Source organism: Hermetia illucens, chromosome 5 (assembly GCF_905115235.1).
Source record: "Hermetia illucens chromosome 5, iHerIll2.2.curated.20191125, whole genome shotgun sequence".
In the NCBI taxonomy this organism is placed as follows: domain Eukaryota; kingdom Metazoa; phylum Arthropoda; class Insecta; order Diptera; family Stratiomyidae; genus Hermetia; species Hermetia illucens.
The window spans coordinates 26,180,899-26,204,865 of record NC_051853.1 but is presented as its reverse complement, the minus strand read 5'-3'; the positions used below and the strand labels follow the sequence as shown (position 1 = coordinate 26,204,865).

At 39.6% G+C, this 23,967-nt stretch overlaps 2 protein-coding genes across 2 annotated transcripts; both read right to left on the bottom strand.

Moving 5' to 3' along the window:
* Positions 1-5,997: 5,997 nt before the first annotated feature.
* Positions 5,998-12,078, bottom strand: LOC119658480. The gene is made up of 2 exons (XM_038065918.1): positions 11,756-12,078; positions 5,998-7,316 (listed from the first exon to the last, which is right to left on the bottom strand). The coding sequence occupies exon 2, from the start codon at positions 6,623-6,625 to the stop codon at positions 6,065-6,067; it is 561 nt and encodes a 186-aa protein (XP_037921846.1). The 5' UTR covers positions 6,626-7,316; positions 11,756-12,078; the 3' UTR covers positions 5,998-6,064.
* LOC119656986 lies at positions 9,638-11,624 on the bottom strand. Its single transcript, XM_038063721.1, has 3 exons — positions 10,567-11,624; positions 9,723-10,491; positions 9,638-9,664 (listed from the first exon to the last, which is right to left on the bottom strand). Exons 1-3 carry the CDS (start codon positions 11,622-11,624, stop codon positions 9,638-9,640), a joined length of 1,854 nt encoding a protein of 617 aa, XP_037919649.1.
* Positions 12,079-23,967: the final 11,889 nt, after the last annotated feature.

Here is a 23,967-nt window from a genome sequence, read left to right as displayed (position 1 = left end):
CAGAGAAAATCCGGCTCCGGAGTAAAGTGTGAAGTTTCTGAATGAAGTGCTTCACATTGTAGGGATCCGAAATGGCGCAAAAGAAATTTCCAGGTTGACCATGAAAATATCTCTGACAAACGGAGAGGAGGGTTCCCCAATGGGGTCTCCTTTCAACTGTCTAGCATATTTGATGTCTGGAAGCCATTTCCGCATAAACGAAATCCCTTACCTCGTTCCCTGGCTTATGTATCTTGCGGAGCCCTTTAATCCTAGAAAGTATTGGGGGTGACACTTTCATTCTGTTGGTTCCTAAAATTGGTTGGTATCCTTTAATATGTCCGCCCACCTGCATTGCTGGTTTTCGAGCTTCTTCTCTGTATGGGAAATTGGCTTTTACCGCAGTATTATTGTGGTAATTGCCCGTCTCGACTGGAATCTTACATTAAGAATCCTGTCTCAAATATATTTGAAAAAAAACAGAGAGATATTGACTGTATCAATGGATAATATATTAATAAACACTAAATGATCTTAACTTTCCACCAATTCAAGATAAACGCCGCACTAGGATGCTTTGATATGAATCCTTCTTTTTCATATAAATTATGTTTAAAAAGTTAATCATTCCCAATACTCGACAGTCTCCATATTATTTTATTTTATTATCTTCCTACTCCAAAAAAATAACTGGTGGATTTTCGTGATAATCTAGAATAACCTCGAGGTCTTATGTACTATGTTATCCTCCCAAAGAACTTGAATCAGAAAATCATTAAGCATCGAATGTAGATATGTATGTAATATACGTACATATTTTCAACGGTTTGTATTCATATTCCTTTGGCCGTTTTCCTAGAGAACAATAAGGTTACTTAATGGTTTTCCTATCCATTCGAACAAAAAGATCCAATGAAGCCAATGCGTTAATTAATTAATGGCCACATCTGCTCGCAAAGAATACATAAATGAATGAGAACAAACAAAACAATGAAGTTGATAAAAATGGAGATTTATGAGCACGTGATTCATTTATTGATTGTTTATCAATAAAAATAAATGGATAAGGTGTAACGCACAAGTAGCACGGGAATCCATTATAATATGTCCCCAGCGTGGGAGTTACTAGCGTCAAGATAAATTTGTCTTCCTTTGTTTATTTATTCTTGAAGGCGGATTCACTTCTAATCCGCATAACGATGTAAATATTTACGTGGACTGTAAACAACCAGCCACCCCCGTGAAATTGATCTCATCCCGTTTGTAATGGCACAGAAGCGTTTTCGTCATCATTTTTTCTGACGCCACTTTGTACCTTGTTTTGAACAGAAGAGTTGAAAATGGTCATAAAAACGTCTGAATTGACTATTGACAACCACGGGGGCAGAACTACCAAACAATCTGAAAAAGTGACAAGTTTTGACCTTTTAAGTTTGTCAGCCCACTTCGACACTTTTCTAGGCAATTCGGGGAAGTAACTTCAGTCCTTGGCATTTCGCTCCCTCTCACGACATTAACGAAAATCCTGTCTGCCTAATATATGTGGGACTTGCATCGCTGTTGGCGTTAGTACCTAAATCTCAACCGGCATATTACGGATAGTAAAATTTTCGCGAATGATAACAAAATTAAACAGAAATTCGCAGAGCGGAGGAGGCTACATCCCAAATACATTAAACCACGTCTGCCTCTATCAAGACACCCTCCCTATAGCAGCTTAACTACTAGCTACTTACAGAGAAATGGATACTTTAAGCAGGGTATCGACGAAGCACATGGAATGCCAGAATTCGCTCATAAAGGCCCCCAACGCCAAAGTCAGCAGCAAACTCAGCAGTAGCAGTACCCTCAACTTCAGCAAGCAGACGACAAAAGAAAACATATAAAAAGGCTAGAAAAAAAGTGATAAATATTAAGTGCTCTCGGTCTGATACGCTGCAAGTCGAAACCCAAGAAAAAGATAAAAGGGATTGGAAGCATGCCTTAAGAGCACAGAGGCAAACGGGACCCTTATATTCCTTAAGTTCATCGAGTACCGCCTAAAAAATTTCACCTTTAAAAAAAAAAGAAACAGCTAATCGAGATCACAAATATTCCTCTCGTTCTAGGGACCCATTTCTTTACAATTTGAGGCCACCACAGGAAAATAGACCTTTTCGATATCATAACGCATCTTAAACCCGATCCCCTGCTGAAATTATATTATCTTGTAAACTTTTTGACTAAAAGATTAAAACTCTTTACAAGGATAACTACCAAAAAGTGACGCTAAAGTCAAACTAATTGAATAAGTGCAGGGTACATCGTCACAACTGCTCGATAATGTACACCTGTGTGTAGTGTACGAAAAGTCAGATGTTTGAAACCCCAAACTAATGTACCACACTGCTGCAGTTATGGCGATATTGGTCACCCAACTTACCCAAGCTATTGTGGGTGTCCAGCTACTTCTGACCACAAGGAAGGCTGCCAAAAGTAACGAATAATATCGTATCAAGCAGGGGCTGTTGTCGCAGAACGTGACCAATACCGGCATGTGTTAGATTCAAACCCCAGAAAGTCTCTTCCAGGATGGATACTCAAACCGCCAAATGCATTGAACGCCCACCAAAGGTTATGGCTAAACTAAGGGAAATCGTCACCGAGAACCTAGTCGTTAGTTCCACTGCACTGACAACAGTCAAAACTGCAGCTAATAGGCGACTATATCAGATTTCTTTTTTTGTTTCGGATGCTGCAAGTCCTGACTTCGCATCCACTTGATGAAGGACCGGATCACTTGGGCAGCAACTCACTTCCTCTCTTGTGGTCCAAAGATTCTTCTTCTTTTTCCTCAACAAAAAAAAATCACTTTGGCCAGGTCTAGGTTTAAATTTGGGGAGGATTTCACTTCAATATAATTCGTACTCATGTCATGTTTGCGATTATATAGGTTAAATATCCGCTTGGGTCGCCAAGCTTATCTTCCATTCACAGTTAATTCCCATGAGAATTATTAAGCCAAACATTGTGAACATGAATCATTTTAATAGAATCATAAACATTATTGAATTTAACAGCATAACAATATTACAGGTGCATCTGCATAACAGATGCACAAAACAATAGATCATGGGAAAAGTAAACAATGGAGCGAGCATCGTAGGTGTGAAGATAGCATGAAGTATTAGAAATAATCAGTCTAGCTGGAACTGTACTAGTATTAGGAACATAAAGATCAATAAAATATATTTTTTAATAACCTCCAGTGTTATTAATTTTAGTGGCGCAGTCGGTAGGATCCATGCATCGAGCAGGATCCAGTGATACGCGAAGTTACGTGCTTTAAATTCGTTCAAGAACCGGCGCAATTTTTTAGAAACAAAGTTGCGTTAACTAAAAAAATCGAGCGTCGCGATTCGTTTAATCAATTAAAAAAAAAAATCTAATATAAAAGTGCAGGGAAATAGACTCACCTCAAAACTCAACGTAGAGACAGACTAGCTATTGACAATCGACGCATCCTTCAAGCCGAAATGGATAACATATTAGCGCAACGATTGATAGCAGCTTTGGAGAATTTAGCTAATCTGCAACGGCCAAATCGAACAGAAACAATAATAAAACAAATTGCCTACATAAAAGAGTTTTCGGGAGACAGGAAGCAGCTAACGCAGTTTTTAACAACCGTTGGTAGTCATCTTAGTGCCATCGATGAGGAATCACGGGAAGAAGCCTGGCAGGCAATTTATAACATAAAAATTACAGGAGCGGCAAAGGAACTTTTGTTAAATAATCGTCCGGAAAACTGGGAGTCGGCTAGAAATTTACTCAAACAACATTTTCGACCATCTACGAACTACAAGGACCTTTCGAGAGGAATAACGCTACTCAAAGTAAGTTCTATTTCCGATCTTAACTCTAAAATTGAATATATTATAGAAGAAATCAATACATTCGCCACTTATGAATCGAATACAGCGGAAACTCGCCAAACTTTCTACGCGTTGTTAGTGAATAGAATTAAGCAAATAGTTAGTGGTAATTTGTCACGTGATATAAAAAATTTGTTTGATTTACATGAAGTAAAAGAAATCTTATACTCGTACGTTGGCTACGATCAAGATAATTTAGACCGAGAAACACTATATCAGGAAAGAAAGAATTATAACAGTCAGGATTATAGAAAACACCATAACAAACAGGACAATAGACAGAAACAATCCGGTAATCATGGACAATACAATTCAAATTTTGGTAGACCAAATAGGGTAGAATCAAATCAATACAGACGTAGCTCGGGACATTTTTGGCAAGATCAACAAAATTCTCGACTAAATAACTCCCGAGATTCTGGGTTTAGAAGTAATAACAATTCTACTCAACATAGACAACATTCCTGAAATCGTTCTGACCAGATTAGGCGACCACCACCTGAACCTATGGAGATAGGTACCGTGACCCATAGAAGATCAAACCAAAATAGAAATGACCCATCACCCGGGTCTAATTCAGTAAACGAGGAGGTTCATAATATTGAACCAGAGTTTTTTCTGAATTAGGCCTCGGAAACAAAATCTTTGCTAATCTTACCATTGATAATAAATTGTACAAGTGCTTGATAGATACAGGTTCAACAATGAGCATTGTGAACTCTGTTAGAGTAGATTGTAGCAAGTTTGAAATCTTCGATAAGACTAACATCCGTTTGCAGACTATAAATCATACAACCACGGAAAGCGTTGAACGAGTAATTACAAATATTCCAACAGAATTTAACTTTGATCCAAAAGGTAGAATCAAATGGTATAAGAGGGATTTATTAGGGAAGTCGTATGACTTTTTAATCGGAATGGACATATTATCCAAAATTTGATTTTGAGAATAAATGTCTCATCCTAAATAATGGTACTAAAATATCTATAGATTCTTCAGAAAATGAAGAAAATCTCAAGTGCTTTGAACTTAATGCCGAACAAGGGGAAGTTGACTTAAGTCATTTAAATAAGGAAGAAAAAAGTGAAATGGAAAAATTATTGAAGGAATTTAGTGGGTTAATTTACAAGGAAGAGGATCCTTTAACTAACACCGACACAATTGTGCACGAAATAAAAACAAAAACGGATCAGTCAATCCATTCGAGGCTATACCGTCTTCCTCCAAAACACGAGGAGGAAGTCCGCCGGCAAGTGAGGGAGTTGGAGAAACTGGGGATAATTCGGAAATCACACAGCCGATATGCCTCACCTATTGTAATCGTGCCAAAAAAATTAGATAAATCAGGTAAACAAAAATTTCACATGTGCGTAGATTACAGGGCGTTAAACGAAATCACAGAGGATGATCAATTCCCTCTACCTAACATAGAGAGTCTATTAGATAAGCTCGGACGAGCACAATATTTTTCAGCCGTGGACTTGGTTCATGGATATCATCAAATAAAAGTACATCCGAGGGATATCCACAAAACTGCCTTCGTTGCACCCGACGGCCTATACGAATTCCTTAGAATGCCCTTTGGGCTAAAGAATGCCCCAAGGAGCTTCCAACGATTTATGAACTATATACTTCGAGACTGCGTAGGCGTAATCTGCATCGTCTACTTAGACGATATTCTCATATTCTCCACTAGCCTAAAAGAGCATATTAATTAAAATAAAATTCACTTTGAGTCCGTTTGGAAAGGATCGTATGACCATTTTATTTAAATTCCAAATTTAGACTAAAGACTACTTACACTATTTCTTACAAAGTAACCTATCTTGTAAACATTATCTTATCTTTATCATGTGTCGCGCACATGTCCATATTGCATTTTACAATGCGCAGGTCAAAGTGTCTTCATTAATGAAGACACATTTCTTACGAAATAGGGTACAAGCAATATAAATAACATTATGCTTGTACCATTTTTATTATCAGGCCCGTTCACACATGTTACAAAACAAGATGCGTTCTTCGAACAAGGTCCTGTTATTATCTTAAGATAAGAATATGTCTACAACTATGGTACAGGCAATATAAAATACATTATGCCTGCACCCAATAATATTTATTCTATATGTATACCCTAAATATTTATATTGTGCTATTACTACCCCTCCCCTTAAGCTGATTCGTCCCGAATCTGTTTGTGATCGGCGATGTAGCGTACGATACGTTCGATTTCATTTTCGACGTCGAAATTCACAGGTCGGTTAGGTCGTCTGATCGTCGGCTTACCACGGCATTTTCTACGCATTACTATGATACCAGCCGGAATCACTGTTGCCACGACGAGGACAAATGCATACCATGCATACTCATTGTTGTTGACTTTGTCGGCATCAAATTGTCGGATCTTCTCCAAATTGCGGAGATGTATCTTATGCAGGTACGGCAATGTCAGCTGTGTCGAATGTGCTGACACATTAAGCTGGAACTGCTTTGAAATTTGCGGAACCACTGATGACACCTTACCTGTAACTTTGTACAGTGTGTCGTTGACGAGAATATCCTCTTCAAACTGTACGAGGAATGTACCCGTAACAGTCACCGAGTGATTTTTCTCTACTATTGTGGCTGTTGCATCATTAATGATCAATGTATCATCATCAACCCTTTCGATTGGTGAGATGTGATATGAAGTGACCGTTTTACACGTTGCGACGTTTCCATTGAAGATCATTGCAAGGCATTTATCAAAACGATCGTGCTTGCAGACTGCTTTGCCCTTACCGTCCTTACAATTAACCAGTGGCAGTGTGTTTTTTTTTTGCACTCGGCAACATACCTATTACTTAAATCTAATATGGTATTGTTATGAATTACAGGGTACATAACTATGAGAGAACAAATAGTAATTATATTTGGTACTTTAACTAAATATTTAAACACATTATTACTAATATATATTTTAACAGTAGAAGATGAAGTCAATTCACTTATAGTAATGGGCATTTCTTCCTGTTTTACGATTGAGAGGACCCCTTGGTCTGTTAAAATGACAGGATTAACAATGTTTAATTGAGCAAGGGTAACCGAGTAGACAGCGTTCGTTAATAAGGATATTACTCTTTGATTTCTAATGGTAATAATTTGAAATAACTCAGGAAATCTTGGTTCGCTGATATCATAATACTCTTTTTTTATTAAATTTATGCGCTTAGAGACGACAATAATCTAGACATTTCATTCGCATCTGCGTCCAGTGATTCCTTCTGTTCCGATATTGAAAACATTTCAATTCAGTTAAATTTATATTATGGATAAGGTATATATAATCTTCGTACAGTCCCACGTCCCCTTTTCGTAATGATATATAATTAGATGAACTATAGTCAAAGATTTTACCGGCGACGGTGGTGACCAATGTTAATCTGGATAGAGAAACATTAACGAATATTATCTTTGTGCACCTCTTTACCATCTACTAGTACCGCAGTACCTAAATCTTTCTGCACATTTTTCCTATCATACTTATTCGAAAGCTTATTCCCACAACGTTTATTCCTTTTGACAAATATTTCTTGCCCCTTTTTAAATTTTTTATTGACCCTTTTTTTGTTGTGATAATTATTTTGAGCTTTTTGGGCATTTAACAAAAGTTTTTCCGTATTAAGTTTATTTGAATCAGAGATGTTCCAAAGTAAGTCAATAGGTCTTGCTTTTGTTACAGAGTGTATAGAATTGTTATACTTTATTAACGCTAATTGGATAATTTCACTAAGATCTGTTAGTTGCATATCCTTTTTTATCGCTCTCGATATTTCTGCTAGAGTTGAATGGAATCTCTCGACTTGTCCATTGCTTGTACTGTGCATAGCTGGAACTTTATGGTGAGACATACCAAAGTGGTCCCTAATAAGGGATTGTATAACATTTGAACAGAGTGATGGCTCATTATCCGTAACTAATGTTTTCGGATTTTTGAAGAAACCAATTATTTTCGTAAGAGGAATTTTAATATCTACAATTGAACGTGAATCAATTTGTTCCACTAGAGCATATTTTGAAAATTTGTCTATGCACGTAAGGAAGTAGTTATTCTGAGTACTGTAAATATCCATATGCAGGATTTCACCAGGATATTTGGGTAATGGCGTACACTTCATAATTTGCCTTTTCGGATGTCTTTGGTATTTAGACTCTACGCAAATTTTACAATTACTAACGAATTTTTTTATTTCCTTACGAAGTCCAGGAAAAAAGTATGTATCCAGAATTTGGTCATAGTTCTCCTTCGCTGAACGATGCGCTCTATTGTGTTCCATTGCAATAGTTTCCAGCTGATCATTTTCATTTATTAAATCCATCACAATCTTTTCGGTATGCTTAAAACGAACCGAGGGAAACAGATTGATAATATCATTCTGTATTTTTCCAAGAATTTCCAAAGAACAGTGGAGTCCATTAACTACCTTCGCGTCAACTATCTCCTTTAACTTTGAATATAGACTTTCGGTGTTCGAAAAATCAATTTCGTGACGTAGGTACCCATTAAACAATCTAATTGTTGTTACTTTTAGATCCTTGCCCACCGAAAGAATAATCTGACTTTTAAAGCAATTTATAGGCGTTGACACTGTCCTTATGACGTGAGATAGGGATACCTCACTGTTATAGCAATTTCCGCTAGATTCACCATTTCCAGTAAGATTCTGAATATACTGGCGAGATAGCGCGTCTGCGACAACATTTTGAGACCCAGGCTTATAATGAAAAGTCGGTGTGAATTCTTCGATAAAGCTTTTCCAACGCTTTAGCTTGGTGTTAGGATTTCGATCAGATATCGCGAATGTTAGTGGTTGATGATCGGTATAAATGTGAAGATTGTTTACTCCATAGAGATAATTTCTAAGAGACTGCAATGCCCATACTATGGCAAGCATTTCTCTCTCATTGGTCGCATAGTTTTGCTCAGTCGCACTAAGCGTTCGTGATACGAAAGTAATCGGATGTTTGTCCTGAGATAACACAGCACCAATTGCTACCGATGAGGCATCAGTTGTGAGCTCGAATGGTCTGCTGAAATCCGGAAAACGTAAAGTAACGTCCTCTGATACTAAAATCTGCTTTAACTTGTTGAAGGCATCTTGAGCATCCTTCAACAATGTAATTTTCTTTTTCTCTGACTTTTTTGCACTAACATTACTATTTTCTCCTCGCAATAATTGAGTCAAAGGTTTTGCAATTTTTGCATAATCACGTATAAACCGTCGATAGTAACCCGATAATCCTAAGAAGGATCTAAGGCCCTTAATAGTAGTTGGCTCTTTGAAATTAAGAATAGCACTTACTTTGCTATCTGCAGTTTTTAAACCATTTTCAGATACAACGAAACCCAAGAACTCGAGTTGCGTTTTGAAAAAATTACATTTTCCCAATGAAATGCGCATATTCGCATCTCGAAGCTTTTTTATTACTATTTCAATATCTTTTAAATGACTCTGAATATCGGAAGAAAAAATTATAACGTCATCAATGTAGACGTGGCAACGGATTCCTATGTCGTCCCTTAATACATCATCGATCGCTCTCTGAAAGATACTCGGAGCATTTTTCAGACCAAATGGCATTCGACAATATTCGTATTTGCCATTATTAACGGAAAACGCCGTTTTCTTACGATCTTTTTCTGACAACAAGATTTGATGAAAACCTGACTTTAAATCTAAAGTAGAATAATACTTGGATTTTCCTAAATTCGACAATATAACTGAAGTATCTGGAATAGGATATTTATCCGAAACAGTTTTCGCATTTAGTTTTCGAAAGTCAATTACCAGACGTAGTTTAGGATTTCCCATTTCATCTACACCCTTTTTATTAACTACCCAAATTGGGTTATTATAAGGAGAAGAACTCTTTCTGATTATACCATCACGTAGCATAGTTTCAACCTCAGAATTTACAAATTTAGTTGCCGTCATCTGGTATGGGTAACTCCTTGAATATATTGCTTCGTCAGTGGTAGTTTTAATCGTAGCCACAATGTTAGTATTATAAGGCAATGCTTCATTTGGATCAGCAAATGCTTTTTGATTTTCCGTAACGATTTTCTTAAACCCGTCTACACCTTCCTCAGGAATAGAATTGTAATCTAAATCCTGTAGGAGATTTATTTGTGTGCTATTAGAAGGGAAAACCTCTTGAATTCCACCTATATAATAAAGTTTACTACCAGTGACATCAATCATTGCATTGATTTCCTTTAGAAATCTGTAACCTATAATTCCATCCATATCATTTATTTCAGACAATACATAAAAATCAGAAGTACGTCCCATAATGCTTATCTGACATTTCGCGGTGATACGTGTTTCCCCATGAATGGAATGTACATCAAATTCATCGTTTTTTAATTTAGATACACCAACTAGAAATGGAAGATTTTTCACATAGTTTCTTTCGGCACCTGTGTCCAAAAGAAGTTTAATTTTCTCACCGTTTAACAAAGTGTGTTGAACGTATGGAAGACATGCTTTTGATTGTAAAATGTCTACAACAGAACTATCCTTTAATTTCTCTACCCGGAATGTGTTCAATTGATGTCTTTTTGAAAAATTATTGTTTGATGATTTCGAACGAAAATTATTATTTTTTCCCGAATTTTGTCTAAATCGAGACGTTGATGGATCTACATCCATTTGTTCAGGTGGAGATTGAGCTTCATCTCGGGTAGTTTTGTTAACCACTTTATAATGTGGACTTTTACCCAAATTACTCGTATGTTCCCTATCAGAGTTCGAATTAGCAAAAGCAGCGGCGAAATTATAGCGTTGTCTGTTAGACTCTAGTTCCTGTGCGAGAGCCAAGGCAGATGGTAAATCCTTTGGTTGACTCGCAAAGAGAGTATCACCGATAGGTCTTTTAATACCAGAAATAAAAATACGCAATGCGTCGTCTCTATACTTTTCATTCAAGGATTTCAAAACTACGCTTTCATCGCCATATTGCATAATAGCTTTATTGGTTATTAAAGTCAATTGTTTTTCTACCATATCATAAAATTGTGGAATAGAAAAACGACCTTGTCTAAGAGTAGACAATTCCTGCTCGAGTAAATACAGTGGTCTCTTATCGGAATACGTATGGTCCAATCTAGCCAATATAGCGTCAAAATTCAGTGGTGTACTGAACGACGATAAAACCATATCAGCAGAACCAGTTATTTTGTTGCGGATAATAGCAACAGCTTGATAATATATGTCAGAACCAACATATGGTTGATACGGCTTTATTGCAGCTTTGGCTGACTGTCGCCATGATGGATACTTATCCATAACACCGCTAAACTCGTGCATTGATTTTGGTAAGTCAAGCCTCATATTACCACCAACAACCCTACTTGTGATGGCAATTTCCTCATACCTCTGTACAGAAGGACCTGGTGTCTTCAGTTGCTGCAAAGAAGACTGAAATTCTTCCCTTAATTGCGAAACAACCACATTAATATCACTCTGTTTTTCAACAGGTGGTGCTGACGCTCGCAGTTCCTGTATGGTAGAATGAAATTCCTGCCTTAACTGAGAAACAACACTGTGAATGTCACTCCCTTGAGTTGACGGACCTGGCTGAGATTTCAATTCCGCAATTGCGTCTTGAAATTCCTTCCTAAGCTGAACAGCTAATGAAAGGTTAACCCTTTCAATCATATTCGAAATAGCTTCGGCAGATAAAGACATTTCTATTACTTTTTTTCTAAGAGATTTAAAAAATTTAAACTGTCGATTCGGTTAACCCTGTAATCGGCCCTTTTTAAGCTTAAATTTCTCAATTTAATATATTAGGATGTTTTTAAATTAATTGTACATACATAATACTCGTACAGATATTCATATCTGTTTGCAAGTTAGACACACGCCACCAGTTGATTCGATACGCTTTGATTAGATATCTCGTTCACCCAGTCACAGTCACTTGTTGCAATATGTAGGTACGTCTGAAAACTCCGCTGCCAGCCGCTTCACTCGATTATTGTTTCGTTTTAAATTCGCACGATCGTGAACATTTAAATAACTAAATTTTCACACACTTTTTTACGAAATTAATACCGACTCCTTATACAAGGATTAAAGATTGTGGTTCAAACCACGTTGGGCGCCAATTAAAATAAAATTCACTTTGAGTCCGTTTGGAAAGGATCGTATGACCATTTTATTTAAATTCCAAATTTAGACTAAAGACTACTTACACTATTTCTTACAAAGTAACCTATCTTGTAAACATTATCTTATCTTTATCATGTGTCGCGCACATGTCCATATTGCATTTTACAATGCGCAGGTCAAAGTGTCTTCATTAATGAAGACACATTTCTTACGAAATAGGGTACAAGCAATATAAATAACATTATGCTTGTACCATTTTTATTATCAGGCCCGTTCACACATGTTACAAAACAAGATGCGTTCTTCGAACAAGGTCCTGTTATTATCTTAAGATAAGAATATGTCTACAACTATGGTACAGGCAATATAAAATACATTATGCCTGCACCCAATAATATTTATTCTATATGTATACCCTAAATATTTATATTGTGCTATTACTTATTAAGGCATTAAGAAAAATATTCCAAATTTTATGTGAGCATAATTTAAAAATTCGTTTTGACAAATGTTCTTTCATGCAAAAACACACCGAATTTCTTGGACATATCCTTACAGCCGAGGGTATGCAGCCTAACCCAAATAAGGTAAAATGTATACAAGAGTATCCATTACCGTCAACAATTAAACAATTAAGGGGATTTTTAGGTGCTACAGGCTATTATAGAAAATTTGTAAAAGACTATGCAAAAATTGCACACCCGATGATCAAATACCTGAAAAAGGACAAAAAAATTAATGTTAGAGATCCAGAATATATTCAAGCATTCGAACAACTAAAATTAGTCTTGACTAAACAACCGATTTTAAAATTTCCCGAGTTCGATAAACCTTTTACACTCACCACCGACGCAAGCAATTATGCGATAGGGGCCGTGGTAACACAGAATAATCAACCTGTGTGTGTTATGCCTCTCGATCGCTAAATGATCATGAGAAAAATTACTCTGTTACCGATAAAGAATTTTTAGCAGTTGTCTGGGCTATAACATATTTCCGTCCCTACTTGTGGGGTAATCAATTCAAACTTATAACAGACCACTTACCAGTAAAGTATATGACAAAGAAGTATAAAGGGAAAGAATTTAGTCAACGTAATCAACGGTGGTTACTGAAACTACAAGAGTATCAGTTTGATATAGAGTATATCAAAGGTAAGGAAAACAAGGTTGCAGACTTCTTGAGTCGCATTCCAGAAGCCACTAATCAAAAAGAAAATTCCACTGATAACCAATCGATCAATGATTTGTCAGATAACGCTACAGTTCATTCACAAGATGAACAACAGTTGGATCACATTTCTATTAAAGAGACCATAGTAAATAAGTATAAAACGCAGTTAATACTAACATATGACGTAGATCAGGAAATAGAAATAGTGTATAACCGTGGAATAATATATATTGATATGACTAGGGATAGGGACCATTGGGTTGACCCTTTAAGAAGGTATATTCGACCAGGTATAACAGGAATCTACACCGAACTTTCATACCATCAGTTTAATAAAATTCAGCAAGTATTAATTGAACTATTTGAACACGATAGGAACATAAAATTTATCAAAGCTACAATGAGGGCTAGAGAAATAAAAACAGCAGAGGAAATCCATAGACAGATATCCTTATATCACGCAGTTGAGAGTATGCACAGTGGGATTATAGAAACCTTTAATAGTCTAAAAAATAAATTGTATTACCCGAAGTTAGTTGAGGAGATAACCAAAGTTATTAATAATTGTAAAACGTGTTTGGAAACCAAATACGACCGTAAGCCTTTCAGAGTTAAATACAAAATTAGTAAAACCTTTCAATAACTCACAGAAAACGAAAAATTATTAGTAAAAAACCAACTGAAAACAGACCAAATTTTAAAACTCCGAATTTTGGAGAGAAGTTAAATCAGATTATTGACAACATAGCAATGATGAAACATGGATTGATTCACCCTAGTATGTTAACAGCAACCGAAATCTTGACGACCAAACAGGACTTTTATAAACTCAAAAACGTACGAACCGGACTACTGAAGTATAAGGAAAACACAATAATTTTGGCCCTTAAAATTCCAAATTCTTACAAAATTGAAGAGTACAAACTAATTACATCGTTACCCACTACGAATAATTTACAAGCAATGTTAGAAGATCAGTATTTTATAGAAATAAATGGAACAAAATATGTTTACGATGAAAACTTGAATTATGAAAGGGAGTTGAAACCATTGAGTAATTGTATTACAAGAAATAATTGCGTACTTGTAGAAAATGCTGGAACAGAAATTGTGAAGGTTGATGATAACACTATAATCTGTATGAATCTTAAACAAACTAATCATCATCATCATCATCAACGGCGCAACAACCGGTATCCGGTCTAGGCCTGCCTTAATAAGGAACTCCAGACATCCCGGTTTTGCGCCGAGGTCCACCAATTCGATATCCCTAAAAGCTGTCTGGCGTCCTGGCCCACGCCATCGCTCCATCTTAGGCAGGGTCTGCCTCGTCTTCTTTTCCTACCATAGATATTGCCCTTATAGACTTTCCGGGTGGGATCATCCTCATCCATATGGATTAAGTGACCCGCCCACCGTAACCTATTGAGCCGGATTTTATCCACAACCGGACGGTCATGGTATCGCTCATAGATTTCGTCATTGTGTAGACTACGGAATCGTCCATCCTCATGTAGGGGGCCAAAAATTCTTCGGAGGATTCTTCTCTCGAACGCGGCCAAGAGTTCGCAATTTTTCTTGCTAAGAACCCAAGTTTCCGAGGAATACATGAGGACTGGCAAGATCATAGTCTTGTACAGTAAGAGCTTTGACCCTATGGTGAGACGTTTCGAGCGGAACAGTCTTTGTAAGCTGAAATAGGCTCTGTTGGCTGACAACAACCGTGCGCGGATTTCACCATCGTAGTTGTTATCGGTTGTGACTCTCGACCCTAGATAGGAGAAATTGTCAACGGTCTCAAAGTTGTATTCTCCTATCCTTATTCTTCTTCGTGTTTGTGTTTGACCAGTGCGGTTTGATGTTGTTGGTTGATTCGTCTTCGGTGCTGACGTTGCCACCATATATTTTGTCTTGCCTTCATTGATGTGCAGCCCAAGATCTCGCGCCGCCTGCTCGATCTGGATGAAGGCAGTTTGCACGTCTCGGGTGGTTCTTCCCATGATGTCGATATCGTCAGCATAGGCCAGTAGTTGGGTGGACTTGAAGAGGATCGTACCTCTTGCATTCACCTCAGCATCACGGATCACTTTCTCCAGGGCCAGGTTAAAGAGGACGCATGATAGCGCATCCCCTTGTCGTAGACCGTTGTTGATGTCGAATGGTCTTGAGAGTGATCCTGCTGCTTTTATCTGGCCTCGCACATTGGTCAGGATCAGCCTAATCAGTCTTATTAATTTCGTTGGGATACCGAATTCTCTCATGGCCGTGTACAGTTTTACCCTGGCTATGCTATCATAGGCGGCTTTAAAGTCGATGAACAGATGGTGCAACTGTTGTCCATATTCCAACAGTTTTTCCATCGCCTGCCGCAGAGAGAAAATCTGATCTGTTGCTGATTTGCCTGGAGTGAAGCCTCTTTGGTATGGGCCAATGATGTTCTGGGCATATGGGGCTATCCGGCCTAGCAAGATAGTGGAGAATATCTTATAGATGGTACTCAGCAACGTGATACCTCTATAATTGCTGCACTGTGTGATATCTCCCTTTTTATGTATGAGACAGATTATGCCTCGTTGCCAATCGTCAGGCATTGATTCGCTGTCCCATACCTTGAGCACAAGTTGATGAACCACTTGGTGTAACTGGTCGCCTCCATATTTAACCAATTCGGCTGTAATTCCATCGGCTCCTGGCGACTTATGATTTTTTAGCCGATGAATTGCACGGACTGTTTCTCCTAAACTTGGTGGTGGCAGTATTTGTCCGTCGTCTTCAGTTGACGGGACCTCCAACTCGCCGTTGTTCTGGTTGTTCAGTAGCTCATCAAAGTACTCAACCCATCGCTCTAATATGCCCATTCTGTCGGAAATCAGATTTCCCTCTTTGTCTCGGCAGGATGAGCATCGAGGTGTATAAGGCTTCATCCTGCTGACTTGTTGGTAAAACTTCCGCGCCTGGTGCGGTTGCTCCCTGTACTTTTCTAGTTCACAGACTTGTTGGTTCTCCCAGGCTTCCTTTTTCCGTCTGTGAAGTCGCTTCTCCGCTCGACGGAGTTCGTGATAAGTCTCTGCGCGTGCCCGCGTTCTTTGAGAATGCAACATTACTCGGTATGCGGCATTCTTCCGTTCCGTTGCTAGCCTACATTCATCGTCAAACCAGCCGTTCCGACTCCTTTTGCGGCTGGGGCCAAGTATATTTGTGGCCGTATCCATGATAACGTTCTTCAGGTGGTTGTGAAGATCATTAGTTGATGCTTCATCTCCAGGTCCTCTGTTGACTGCGGTTATTGCGGCATCCATTTCCCTCTTATAGGTGTCGCGGAGGGTTGTGTTGTGGATGGCTTCAGTGTTCACTCTCACCTGATTGTCAGAGGGGATTCTAGGTGGTATTGTTATTCGAGCTCGGAGCACCATGCCAACGAGATAGTGATCCGAGTCTATATTGGCCCCCTATATGTTCTGTCATTCATCAAGGCTGAGAGGTGGCGGCGTTCGATCAACACGTGGTCAATTTGGTTGAAAGTGGTCCCGTCTGGAGAGGCCCACGTATGTTTGTGGACCGCTTTCGCGCAAACCAGGTACTTCCAACAACCATTTCGTGTGACCCTGCTAATTGAATAGTCCGCAGTCCGTTATCATTTGTTTTATCGTGTAAGCTATGGGAGCCAACGTATCGCCTGAATATGGGCTCCTTCCCTACTTGGCTGTTAAAATCCCCAAGTATGATTTTGATATCATATCTGGGACAGGCTTCGAGGGTTCTTTCTACTGCCTCGTAGAAGATATCCTTCTCCGACTCTGCAGTCTCCTCTGTAGGGGCGTGAACGTTTATGAGGCTTATATTTCTAAACTTGCCTCGCAAGCGCAGAGTGCATAGCCGTTCGCTTATGCTTTCAAAGCCGATAACAGCAGGTTTCATTTTTTGGCTGACTAAGAAACCTACTCCGAGCACATGGTTTACTGGATGACCGCTATAATATATGATGTAGTGGCTCTTCTCCAGGAAACCGATCCCTGTCCATCGCATCTCTTGCAACGCTGTTATATCAGCCCTATATTGGGACAAGGTATCGGCTAGCTGCTTATCAGCTTCATCTCTGTACAGGGAGCGCACGTTCCATGAGAAAATGCGCCAATCGTTGTTCCTTTGTCGTTGCCGGGTCCGTCGTTTTAAAATCCGTCCTATCCGAGGCTCCTGTTGTGGCTTCGTAACATGTTGTTTTCCGTGTAGGGTTGTCAGCCCTACCCAACCCCCAACCTGGAGGACCAGTTGGTACAATTTGTCCCGTTTTTAGGCGCGGGAGACTCGCCTTCATCCTTCTCCGTCTGCAGCTTTTCGTCAAGAAAGAGCTCCCAACGGTCACCACGTGGAGGTGGAGATAGGGTTTGGTAGTAGAGCTGTTGGTGTTGGTTCAGCAGGCATTTCCCAGGTTTTATGCTCCATCGTGGGTATCAATCCATCCATAAACAAACTAATATTGTTAATTATTGTGACGACAGAGACATACACCTAAATGGTAACTATTTAATCAACATCAATAACTGTACAATCCAGATACTAAATCAAACCTTTGGTAACACAAATGTAAAATTTATTGACAGGTTCTTTTATAATGAAAATACGGATTATAATTTCACCAAAAACATTGATTTCAAAGAGATAGTTTTAGAAAATAAGAGAAACTTGGAACATATCAATATTTTAAAATTTCACAAAAATATAAATTACCTATCTGGTTCAATTGTAATCGCATTTCTGTTAATACTATTTATCATAATACTTAACCTATATCATGGACACAAAAAATTGAAAATTGTTGTAAAAAGCTCGCAATCCAGTAAAATTCCGGAGAATTTTAAGTTAAATAGGGGAGAGGTTAAATATCCGCTTGGGTCGCCAAGCTTATCTTCCATTCACAGTTAATTCCCATGAGAATTATTAAGCCAAACATTGTGAACATGAATCATTTTAATAGAATCATAAACATTATTGAATTTAACAGCATAACAATATTGCAGGTGCATCTGCATAACAGATGCACAAAACAATAGATCATGTGAAAAGTAAACAATGGAGCGAGCATCGTAGGTGTTAAGATAGCATGAAGTATTAGAAATAATCAGTCTAGCTGGAACTGTACTAGTATTAGGAACATAAAGATCAATAAAATATATTTTTTAATAACCTCCAGTGTTATTAATTTTAGTTATATAAATGGAGCGATTACCACCTCTCGCCACTTCCGATCATGCTGCTCCCAGGGCAGAGGTGAGGCAGCATCTGATAAGTTATCTTTGCCCTGGACGAAACCGTCAGTCAAGATTTTCATCTCTTTTTGGACTATATCTTATTTAATTCTAGGCCCCAGCCACTGCACCAAGACTTCAAAGTCTTCGCTAATCTTTAGTTGACAGCTAAATACAACTTTTTCGGTGGCGACTTCAACTGATGCCACATTTCCTAGAGCGAATATAGAAATCGAGACAAAGATATTGCATTTCTTTCCTGGATAATTTACCCCAACAGATTAATCCGCAGAATGGTGACAAACTTCTGCGACAAAGAGCTAAGCCGAAAACTAGCAGATATCAAGCCAGCAAGCACAAACCCAGTAAGTTCTTTCTCAGGACAGGGAATCTATTAACAGCGATCCTAGAAAAGCGAAAGTACTTGTGGAATATTTTTTCTTTAACGAGTCCCTCTATCAAAACGGATTTTAAAAACTTTGAGCGTCATTAGGAACCTGTCTCTATTTGCAATTGTTTCTTGTGGTCCTCAATAACTGCATAGGTGGAAGCCCATCTTGGGCAATGGAGTTGACGCCCCTTTTGAATGAAGACAAAGGTCGTTATTGGCTATTGATTCCGGATGCAGTTATGTGTTGATGAGTATTATAAGTAACAGTGGTGGTCACTTTTCCATGTTCCAGCCTCACCTAGATATTCGTGTTGACACAGATGCATTTCCAAATTTTAGTCACAACAGCGAAGCCAGATCCAGCACTGTTAACGCGATTGGAAACATCGAGCCCGGTACCACGGTCAGCAGATACCAGGCCACCTGGATAGGTAAATTGATCGAAGCACTCGCTATTCTGCCCACTAATAAAAACAGGAAGAGTGCGATCAGTCGACCAGTCAGCTTTAGTTTTGTTGGTGTTTGTCTTCAACCCAATTCTGTTTGCCTCGTTTCCCAAATGTAGAGAAAGTTTACCAGGGATTCGGCGAGAGAGTAGACAGATGTCAGATGTTACCAGCGTAATCGACTTATTTGAAATAAAATAACATCGTATTTGCAACCACGCAAGCTCCTTCATGCAAGGCAGCATGAAGGACGCCACCGACAACGGGAACCTTGATGAACCCCGCTTTCGATTTAAGATTAATCTGACACTTGACATCTCGCGCCATGCTCGTCTGATAATAGCTTGTTTCTCCGGAATAACCTTGCTTTTTGCAACATTCCGGATTTACTTCCTACACATGTTGACGAATGCCTTCTCGGAATCGGTAAGGAGCGAGTCAATCCGTGGTCTTGACCCATCACACTTCTCCACAATAATATGAAGAGTGCTAGTGCGGTGGGGAGACATCAAAGTGGAAACAAACCTACTCTTTGTCGATTAAACTTTCGAGATATTCTTTAATGCATCACCAGCAAATGCATAAATACTCTTCCATTTGTCGCACTAGACGAGTAACCTTCTTCGGAATTTTAAAAAACACCTGCCCCGTTTACGCACTGGGAAAGATCTAAGATTTCTAAGATCTAAGAATGAATAGAAATAGTACTCTGCAAGGATTACAAAGACTGCACGGAAATGTTCTGTAGGGAGATCAAGGTCAAGGCATTTGATGGCAAAGGTAACTTCATTTCTTCTTGAAGGAGCAGTCCGTATTTAGGGAGTACTGCAAGAATCCGTTCCTAATCAAACTCCCTACAACATTTTTGTGGCGCGGCAGGATTCGCGGCATTCGAAATTTATTTCGAATGTTGCGAGTGCCAACGAATAGATGGCGCGGATCTATCCACTTTGCGGATCACGACACGGGAGTGGAGGACCGGCGAGTGTGCCATGAGTTAGGGGCAGAAAAGAAACAAATGAAGGGAGACGTTTCGGCGACGACCTCATCAAGTCGCTCTGGCTGCGTCGGCTCCCGGAGGGCACCCAGGCGATCCTCGCTTGTGTCTCCGGTTCCTTGGAGGAACTGGCAGCGACGGCCGACCAGGTCCAGGAGGTGTACGTACGCCCAACCTTGGCGGCCGTTCAACCACCGTCGGATGAGGTGGGTGAATTGAGGCGCGAGATTGCTGCGTTAACAGCCAGCATGGCCGAGATGCGGGCGACGTTGGACGCTCAGCGTTCGGGCGCCAGATCGCGAGCACGCTCACGGTCTGCCACCCGAAAAGGGCGATCAGGTAGCAGGTCGTCAAGACAGTCCACGGACCAAGGGATTTGCTGGTACCACCGCAGATTCGGGGATAAAGCGACAAGATGTACGCTACCGTGTAGATTCTCTCCTACCGCAAAAAACTAGGTCCGCGGGGGGTCTTGGCGGCGGCCACCCAGAACGCAGCTGTGGCGCGGCAGGATTCGCGGCATTCGAAATTTATTTCGAATGTTGCGAGTGCCAACGAATAGATGGCGCGGATCTATCCACTTTGCGGATCACGACACGGGAGTGGAGGACCGGCGAGTGTGCCATGAGTTAGGGGCAGAAAAGAAACAAATGAAGGGAGACGTTTTTTCTGCCTCTAACGTTTGAGAAGCAAGAAGTAATTCAGTTCTCAACCATCAACCGGACTGGTCGTTTTGGTTTTGTATTTCATCTTCAATTAAAGAATAATTGTAAATAATATAAAAAAAGATAAGTTCTATGATTATGTCAATTCAAACGATTCGCTTTTCAAATATTTTTCTTTTGAATTAAATTAAATATTTTTGTATATAAAAGACAATTTAGTGACAATAATGCAATAGCTTTAATAAAACTGAATAAATACTTAATTTTCACGGCTGACGTCCCGTCCCCTAAAATGTGTACCGATCTGATACAATTTATCGATAACATACCATCCTATTCTTTAAATCTCCAGCCAAGTAAGCTAATTCAAGGGACAGGGAAGTATTTCGTAGTTTTCTGCAAATACCACTAGGAATAGGCTGCAAAAATAAACAAAGTAAAAACGCAAGCCTGCATTTTTCGGCAGAAATCTAGATACTTTGGCTCTATATTAATCCTCAAGAAAACTGAACTGACATTCAAGGTTTTAAAGAAAACATTCAGCAGACCAGTTAAATACTTAGGAATTCAACTTGATGAAATCCAAATAGGGAGGGGGCACACTAAGACCTTCTGTTAGGCTCATTATACTGTTACCAAAAATCACCTATTTAACCGCCCACCATCTGCGGCATTCGCAGGCTTAAACGAATGTAAGGACCTCCTCCAGATGCATACAGTGAACATATCAACATCAACTTTATCGAGGTAAATTTGGCTAAGGTCTGAGGGGGCGTAGCTGCTGCATATGAGGTGCAGGGCCGTTTCCTCTCTTCCTCACATTAGCTACATATAGCCAAGGACACCACATGGAAAAAAAATCCATATTTATTTAATTTAAGATACAAACGCTACCAAGGTTTTCATATCACCTTATTAAAGCACAATAAAAATGCGCCCTAGAGGCCCCGGGTTCTTTAGCAAAGATTTTCCCTGCCGACAAGAATTTCAATTTCTCCATTCAGCTGCTTCACGGCAGACAGATAGTGAATGGCCTATAGAGCTAGACCCTTGGCGAGCCAGGCTGTCAGCACTGTGCCCACGCCAGGAAAGTTTCAACTGGTACCAACTACCACATCAAAAGACTTTATATGGTGCTACCATTTAGAGCTGATAACGCTGCTCGACTCTCGGAACAGATTCGAATGGTGCCACCCAGTAATTTTTGTGGCAAACATTCCTTTGTATCCAATGAAATGGCATAAAGTCCACCTCGAATATAGTCGCTATTTTTCCGAAAAGGCAGGCCAGTTCCTTAATCGGAGTTTCCTAAAACACCGCAGAGCCCGGCCCGTCCTCCATGGCTGGTAATCATGACAAAGATGAAGATACCGTGGGCTGCACATCCTTTTCACTGGTCTTAGAAGCTAGCGCTTGTAACGTGATGGTCCCAAAACCGTAATAAAGCGACACCTGTCTATTCCTTATTCTTATTAATATCTAGGTCATGAACGCCGATTGTGAAGAAAATCTCCGGTATTTCGGCACTCTTTCCTGTAATGTTACCTAGCAGCATCCAGGAAGGGGTTTTGAGGTTATAGTATACACCTGCCGACTCATATAAAGCCTAATGCCTTGCGGTGATGCAATCCTTACACCTAGTAGGAATTTCTTCCTCAACTGTACGCTCCCTCTCTATCGCAACTAAATGAGTTTGTATCGACTTACAACCCTTGGCTGTCGTTGAGGGCGGAACTCTCTTAACTGCCCTTTGGATTGATGAGTTGGGATCGTCAGAGGACCGCTGGCATTTAGGTTTCCTCTTAGCCGCAAGTGCTCTGTACTATCATTTTGCTTTAGCCATGTCACAACCAAGAGAATGTAGTCTCCTCGGAGATGGTTTACCCGTCGGATGTTTGTCTAAAGGTTGGTCCGGAGGAAAAAATTTACACATGAGACATAGTAGATCGCACCCACTAGCACCCAGGGTCATGGGTGAACTGACAGAAAGCCCTGTTTCGGTTCATCCGCTAAAAACTGAGTCTCAATTGAATTATTTCATAATGATGAGGTCATGTTGCGCCTCAGTCAGGGTTTGATTGCCACGAGTGAAATTTAATTTTTCTTTCTATTTTTCTTTCTCAATTATAAGATATGCTTGGTGGCCATGGTTTTTACTTTAGCCCTATAAGAATACACTCAAAGTCCCCTCTGCTTGTCGTAAGAAGCGACTAAACGGCATAGCAATTTGTGCAACAGCAACCTGCTAATTTTGAAACTTTATTGGTACTGAAACGCCATAAACGCCTCGGATTGACCTCATGCCAAAGGCTACAGAAAATAGACACCCGTGCACTGAAGGAGGAAACAAGTTGTTCCCGAAATATCGATATTTGCTTAATAAAATATTCAAGCGGAGTAAAACCACTGGGAATGACAGTCTTCCCACAGAGTTATTTGCAACGGCCCCCCCGCACCCTACATGGGTATCCACGATTCCATGCCTATGTAATGACGAAATCTATGGGCGATAACATGATAGTCTGGCTATAGATAAAATCTGGCTCAATAGGTTACGGTGAGCGGGTCAGGAAATTCATATGGATGAGGATGGTCCAGCCCGGAAAGTCTATAAGGAACCCTGCCTGAGATGGAGCGATGGCGTATGCCAGGACGCTAGACAGCTTTTGGAGATATCGGATTGGTGGACCTCAAATCAAAACTGGGATGTGTGGAGTTTCTGATTAAGGCAGGCCTTGATTCGATGCCGTTATTGCGCCGTTGATGATGATGATACTTCTGCATTAACCACATCAACAGCCTATCATTTCAGAACAGTGGTGTACGTGGAAGGGGCATTCCGGAGAAATTAACAGATATTATCAGAGCGACATATGATGATGCAAAATGTTACGTGCTACCCCGGCGGATTCCGCCAGGGTTTCACCTTGTCACCGATATTATTTCTTCTTGTTAACAATTAAGTTCTTCATGCTACCTTACCCGGAAGAGAAATTCGT